Source organism: Populus euphratica, unplaced genomic scaffold (genome assembly GCF_000495115.2).
Source record: "Populus euphratica unplaced genomic scaffold, PopEup_1.0 scaffold366.1, whole genome shotgun sequence".
In the NCBI taxonomy this organism is placed as follows: Eukaryota; Viridiplantae; Streptophyta; class Magnoliopsida; order Malpighiales; family Salicaceae; genus Populus; species Populus euphratica.
The window spans coordinates 399127-406796 of NW_011500066.1; the positions used below are offsets into that span (position 1 = coordinate 399127).

The window sequence follows — 7670 nt, forward strand, 5'->3', positions numbered from 1 at the left end:
GTGTGGGATATATATATATATATATATATATATATATATATATATATCCAATTTCTAAAAAGAATAAAACCATGAATACCCCAGAAATCACCAACAATACAAAATGCAACTCCATTGTCCACCATAAATGTCACATGTATAATATATGAACAATATCATCATTACCAAAAAAGTCGTTGTGAAACATACCATTCGAAGGTAAGCAGGATCAGACGATCTCAGTTTGAGAGGCGGTTCGATGGCTAGTAACCAAGCTGGAAATCCCCCCAAATCCCACTCTAACAAACAAACGCAACTAATTAGGCTGACGCTTAATGTAAGACCTCTCATAGAGCAATAAGTAACGAAGGGTAGATAAAACAGACCTCCACATATATATGGGCCGGGTCGGAGCATGACAAGTATATCAAGCTTGTGGCAGAGTTTGAGAAAAGAGACAAGATCAGCAATGCCCTCAAACACTAGTTTACCAGGCTGTGGCTCATGAAGATTCCAAGGCACATAAGTTTGAATAGTATTCAATCCCAGGGCCTTTGCTCTCACCAACCTATCTTCCCAGTACTTTATTTTTTTATTTTGCAAAAAGTAAATAAGTAAACACATCCAAATAAATCCAGAAATTAATTCATAAAAACAGAAAATAAATAAATAGAGAGATGCCTGAGGAAGAACGCGAAAGTAATGCAAGTCGCCGCCGATGATCCTGAAAAACTCGCCGTCTTTCCAGAACTTGTCGTCGTCGATCTCGAATGATCGAGGCTTAACCTGATTAGAGTAAAGTTAATTGAAATTAATTAATGCTTGCTATGATTATGAGTGTTGAACTTGTAGAAAGAGAGAATGATTTACCGCAACCGTGCTGGTCACTACCTTTCGGTGGTGGTGATGGTGGTGGCGGCGAGGATTGAGAGAGTAGTGGGAGGAGAAAGAAGGGAGAGGAGCGAAGACGGGAACGAAAGCGAGAAAAGAAATGAGAGAGATGAGTAGGAAAAACAGTGTCGTTTTGGTTCCGCTCTTTCTCGCCATTGTTTTCCTCCTACCAGTAGTAATAGTAGTTTCGGTGAGCTGAGAAGGTCCGATCAAAGCTTTTTGCCACTCCAGCCAAGTTAGAGAGAGAGAGAGCTGTCGAGTCATCGTTTCATTTGACCCATTCACCAGCCAGATGATTGGAGTCAAAGAGTTTATTATAAACGTAGCCCCTTTAGTTTAGCAAAACCAAGGGATAAGTCCTTATATTCTCACAAATTACATATTTAATCCCCACATTTCCGAACTTAAGGGAATGACTGAAAATAAATATTGATGGTGAAGATATTTTTTTTTTTTTTGGGAAATGTCATGTTGAAAAAGTAGTTTAATAGTGGTTAATTTTTAAAATATTTTTATTTATAAATATATTAAAATAATAATTTTTTAAATTTTTAAATTTTATTTTTAATATTAATATATCAAAATAATTCAATCAGTTTTTATTTTATAGAATAAGAACGACCAGAATCCTCTCTTTCACATGCCAGCTCACCCATTTGTGTTTTTTTTTTCTTTTTTTTTTTGAGCCTGATCTCTTTTTAATTTGTTTTCCTCCCACAACTCGAGTTAAAAGCATATACAATTAATCTAATTAGTTGTCCATTATGAGAATTTTTAATTAGATGCTAAAGTTATATTAAATTCTCTCATATTTCAATCTCAACATTAATTAATAATAAATCTAGAATATTGATACACGATATTGGTTAATAATAAAAATAAATTTTAAATATAAAAAATATTTTAAAAATTTTAAATTTAATAATTATATCAAATTCATAAATTTTGAATTTAGTAACCAATTCAAGTGTCTTGAATCAATTGAGTTTAGTGCTAATACAAACTCAAAAGCATTGAATTGAATCCAACAACCAAGTCAAATATAATAAACTTGGGTATAGCACTTATATAGATCGAGAGTATTGGGTCTGGTAGTCATATCTAATTATTTTTTTATTTTATAAATAAATTATTATTAAAGTATTTAAATAGAAATGTTAATTAAATTTTTTATAATTTTTTATTTTTATAAAAAATAATTAAACTATCATTGAAGTATTCTAAAAAAGAATTTAATTAATTTTTTTATAATTTTTTTATTTGTTATAAAAAAAATTTAAACCAGCCTTGAAAATCCTAAACCGAAATGCTAATTATTTTTTATAAATTGTATTTAGTTTTTATTAAAAAAAAATTAATTACCCTTGAAGTATCCTAAAAAGAAATCATAATTATTTTTAAAAAAATTATAAAAAAAACATTTAAACTATTTAAAGTATCCTAAATAGAAATTCTAATTATTTTTTTTTATAAAAAACATTTTCAGTATCTTTGAAGAGCAATGAGTTCGGTAATCATGCCAGACTCAAGAGCATTGGGTTTATTGGCTAAATCAAATTCAAGAATTTTGAGTCTATTGTCATGTTAGACCCAATCCTTAGGTCTGAAGTGGTATCCAAATCCAAAGAGCTTAGATTTGATATGTTTTCAGACTCAACCAATAATAAACAAATAAAAATAATTATGAATTTTAATTATAAAAAAAATATAAATAACAAAAAAAAACATCTTGTAAAAAAATAAAATAAGAAACTAACGCCATTTAGCTTTTGTTATACTTAAATGATATGTAATTGATTACATGATAATATAACTAATAAATATTTTTTTTTGAATAATTACATAACAATTTGATGTTATAATTTAGTAGATTAACACGTTGGTATTATGAGATACGTGTTTGTTTTAGATTTGATTTTTGGCATTGGTGCTTTTTCTTTTTCATGGCACTTTTTTTTAAAAAAAACTTTACATATATCGTATCTCTTTTTATTTTTTTTTCAATATTAAGTCAAGAGTGCACAAAATTTCCATATAATTCCAAATTCATACCTTGGCTCACTTTTTAATTTCCTTTTTTTTTTTAAAGAGTGATACTATTTAATTTGCTAATAAAAAACAGAAAGTTTATAATTACTATAGAAAGAGGACCACATCATATAAATTTTTTTCTCTTTTTAAATTTGTTAATTTATTAATTTTATTTTTTAATATTAAATTTTTATTATTATTTTTTTCAATTACATTCTTTCATATTTAGTTGAATTTGAATTGCTCTTCATATTTTATTTTATTTTTTTATGAAATTATCATAGTTTCAAACATATATTTTATTGGTTAATGCTATTTTTTTATCTTGAATTTAACTTTAAATGCACTATAAAACAATTATTATTGAATCTTATTTTGTTTCTCAATTTATTTATTTTTAATTTTTTCATAGCTCAGTCTTTTTTGTTTTTGGTAAAATTTATGTTTTTTTTATTTTTTTCTTTGTGGTTATATATGTTTTTGGTAAACTTTACATACCCCTATCTCTTTTTCCTTTCAATATTAAGTCAAGAGTGCAAAAGATTTTTTTTTTTTGAATTCGAGGAAACTTTATCTCTCAGAAAGCATATATCGTAGGCCTAGACAAGTGAATAAAACCCCGACTGTTCCAGGTTTTTATAAAAAATACATACTCTAACTTGAATTTGAAATCTATTGTGTAGATCTCAAGCTCTTTGTCACCATGCCACGTCCCTTAAATAAGTGCAAAAGATTCCCATATAATTCTAAATTCATACCTTGACTAAATTTTTATTTTTTATTTTATTTTTAAGAGTATTTGACAATATCATGTTCTAATAGAATTTACTAATGAAAAAACATCTATAATCACTGAAAAATAAAAGAAAGACCAAGGTGCATGGATTTATTTTCTTTGGTTGTTTTTTTTTTATGGAGTTGTTTTATTGAATTATTTTTTCTCAACTTCATTTATTAATATATGATTTATTTTAATTTTTTTATATTTTTTTTCAATTTAATTTTTATAGAGTTATCATAGTTTTAAGTGAACACCCTAACATCTGGTTGATACTTGATTTTTTTTTCCTTTTAGATTTAGTTTTAAATTCATTATGAAAATATTATTATTTAATTTTATAATATTTCTCAAATAATATTTTGGTTTTATTTTCTTTAATTTTTTTATATTTTTCTTCACTGCTCATTTTTTGTTTGGTAAACTTTAAGTGGACCCAATGTTTTTTTTTCTTTAATATTAAGTCAAGTGTAATTCCAAATTCATACCTTGGCTCGCATTTTAATATTTTTTTTGTTCTTTTTTAAGAGAGTTTGAAAATATTATGTTATCATATAATTTTCTAATAAAAGTAAGTTTACAATTACTTAAAAAAATAAAATAGACTCAAGCACAAGGATTTTTTTCTTTAATTTTTTCATGTTATTTTTTTAAAAAATTTCATCCTTCAACATTGAGTTTTATTGAATTTTTTATTATTTTTTAAATTTTATTCTTTAATATTTAATTAATTTTAAATTTTTCTTAATATTTTATTTCAATTACTTTTTATAGGGTCATGTCTTAAATTGTTGGTTTACATGCACATCAATCATTTATGATTTTGATGATAACAAAATATATGATTAATGATGTCAAAATATATGTTTATGCCTATGAATTACATTAATGACTAAGTATCAAACAAGCACAAAAGATTAAGTTTATGATTTATTTTGTTGCATTGATATGCTGGGAAAATGCAATAGTTAAACAATGTTTTTGTTAAAGCAATGATTTTATATGAATAAGTAATTTTTGTGAATGTGGATGTATTTCTTAGTGTTATTAATATTAGTTTGTGAAAGGAATTTAAAATATGAATAAAGATTTTAAAATGAACATGTTAGATCATCACAAGTATGAAGAAACAAATTAAATCAATTTTTTTAAGGAATTATCAAAGATCATTGGAAATGATTATTATTAAAAGAGAAATAATAAAAGAGAAAATAACATTCAATTTATTTAAAAATTATTTGTCACACCTGCAAAACCCAAATAAACCCAAAAGAATATAAAAAAACTATGAAAAGAATTAAACAAATTAAACAAGAGAAAAAATCCAACAAGTAAATCAGTCTAACTAATTTAAAGAAATTATTTCCATTTCTTGGAAATTCAATTTATTTAAACTATTAACACTTTCAAGACCTATTGTTTTATAGAGTGTTAACATTTACTAGGCTTTTTAAAGATGCCAATGTCTTAGACGTTATCGAGGAATATACTTGAATTTTTCTATCGAGTAGTCTAAAGCTTCAACTTATTTGGAACTCGGTTCATTTCCATCCTAGAAGTGCCTTAACAGATCATTATATCTAAAAAGATCATTCACACAATCAAAAGATTGATATTTTCTTCTAAATATAGAAGTGTCAAAGTGATAAATAATCCGACAATACCAGGATTAAACCACAAGAAAGTTAACTATATAAACTAGAAATAAAAAAATAAATAATAACAGAAAAAGAGTTGAAGAGAGATTTGAGATGTGGTATTAATATAAGGATTTAAACAAATATAAAATAATTATTGAAGTTAGATGATCTATTAATAGTATTTCAAATAAATATAATATAATTTTTTTTTAGCTAGTGAGACACATAACTCATAATATAATCACCATCATCTACTTTCAATAGAATCTGCAAGACAAAAAAAAAAACACCTCTTAAAATTTTAAAATATATATTGGAAATATAATTGTGATTAATTTTTAAAATATTTGTTATTTAAAAATATATTAAAATAATACTTTTTTAATTTTAAAAAATTATTTTTTACATTAGCATATTAAAATAATCTAATAATAATAATAAAATATTAATTTAAAATAAAAATTTAAAATTTTTCAAAAAAAATTTAAAATATAAAAATAAACTGTTAATTTCTATAACATTAAAATTCAAAAACTCTAGCTGGGTTTTGGGACCTGTGCCTCTAGAGTAGAGTCTAACCCACAGCTCTAATCATATATAGCTTTCTCATATTGCCTGCAACTGCAAGCTAGCCACCAGCACAACATTACTATATGTATGGCTTCCTTGCTAGAAAAATAATTTTGGCGTATATATTTCTTTTGCCATCCTCCATGGCGAAGAGAGAGGAGCTTGTACAAAATCACAAACATGAGTAAAGTTTTTACAAGATTGTTATACCTGGGTAGATGAATTCACTGTTACCCTCTCATAAAGCGTGCTTTTTCTTTAATGCTTTTTTTTTTGTTATTTTAAGTTTTTTATTTAATTTATCATTCACTAAATTGTTTACCAGGTTTAGGATTTAGTAAGTTAATTCAAATTTTTTAATTAATTTTTTTAATATTTAATTAATTTTAAATTAAATTTTATTATTTATTTATTTATTTATTTATAAAATTATTTTAATCATATTAGTTAGATTATATATTTGGTGGTTTAACTTGGGCTGAATTAAATTATTTTTTTATATATTTATTAGTTAATTAAAAAAATATATTAGATGTTGCATGTTTAAATTTTTAAAAGTTATCTGTATTATTTTTAGAATTGTTATATCAGCTTTTATATATTTTAATTCTTTTCTACTTAAAAAATATATTAATAACACTTATATTTTATATTTTTTAAGGTAAGAAAATTAAGCTGTCCATGGCCTACCGTTTGACAAGAGTTACTATCTCTTGGTGTAGATAGTCAACGAGACAAAGACGAGAATAAGTCAGAAAATCTCATAGAGGAATCATTCCTTATTTTCATAAATCACATTTGACGATGACTCTCTCTCTCTCTCTCTCTCTCACACACAGAGCAAGCAAACAGTATACACACGAAGTCTTCAAAATAAAATCCATCAATAGATGTGAAAGGCTTGACAGAACCGAGCTGGTCTTCACAAGAGAAAGGAAAGTTTGATGGAAATGATCTTGATGTGGAAGCAATGTCGTGAAAACTACCTGAGGCATTAATTTAACCACCAACTTGCATTCATTTTGGTGATTTTTCTCGTTACGGTGTCACTTTCAAAAAGCACCAAGCGCTATTATATGAAGACCATATGCCTTGCAACATTCTGTTCAAGGTCATTCGATTGTGATATTTGGATCCTAGCTAGCTAGCGTATGAGACGCTATGGCCAGCCTTTTTTCATAAAGTCTGACAGGATGAATAACACTCCTGAAAGAAAAGGAAATATCGATGATTTGGAACAATTAAACGTAACGTGGTTGATATTTTCTCGAATGCAAATACAATTAAGAGAAAGAAAATGGGATCGATCTCGAATAGAAAGTCTATATCTCATCGGAGCACAGTTGGTAGCAATTGAGGTGATTGGATTTCAAACTCATGCAATGAAAATGATTCTGGCGCCGAATTCTAGCTAACCAATATAAAATAATGAAGAGGGATTAATTTTGCCTCCCCTTTAAGTGTCCATAGCCCACGTTGCAAGAACATCATGAGATGACAGATGGAGCAGTCATCAATGATATTTGTGTCATTAGGTCTGAAGATTCAACCTAGTCCGTGTGTGTGTGTTCTTGTTATTATTATGAATAGGGCTATAATGAGCATTCAGTGATCCTCGATCGGGATTGAATCCCGCTTGCACCCACATAAGGGGTCAAACATCCCTCCCCCCACCCCCCCTCTCTCTCTATTGGTGAGTAAAAAGTATATCTAGTCCAGGCTAACTTCCCAGTCTCTCTCTTTCTTTACAGAATCCAATGTCCCCCCCCCCCCCCCCCCCC

At 27.0% G+C, this 7670-nt stretch overlaps 1 protein-coding gene across 3 annotated transcripts in view; it reads right to left on the bottom strand.

Annotated features, from left to right (window-relative positions):
• Positions 1-1168, bottom strand: part of BGAL17 (beta-galactosidase 17) — an 11946-nt gene extending 10778 nt beyond the window's left edge. Inside the window, exons 1-4 of one of the 3 annotated variants that reach the window (XR_839011.1) lie at positions 850-1168; positions 661-765; positions 366-561; positions 190-278 (exon numbers count right to left, since the gene is read on the bottom strand). Coding sequence is in view for 2 of the 3 variants with exons in the window: in XM_011002504.1 (XP_011000806.1) it covers positions 190-278; positions 366-561; positions 661-765; positions 850-1134 (675 nt within the window). In the remaining variant the exon portion in view is untranslated. The remainder of the gene's footprint in view (positions 1-189; positions 279-365; positions 562-660; positions 766-849) is intronic. The other 2 variants (XM_011002506.1, XM_011002504.1) reach the window with 2 other exon arrangements.
• Between the last annotated feature and the right edge of the window lie 6502 nt (positions 1169-7670).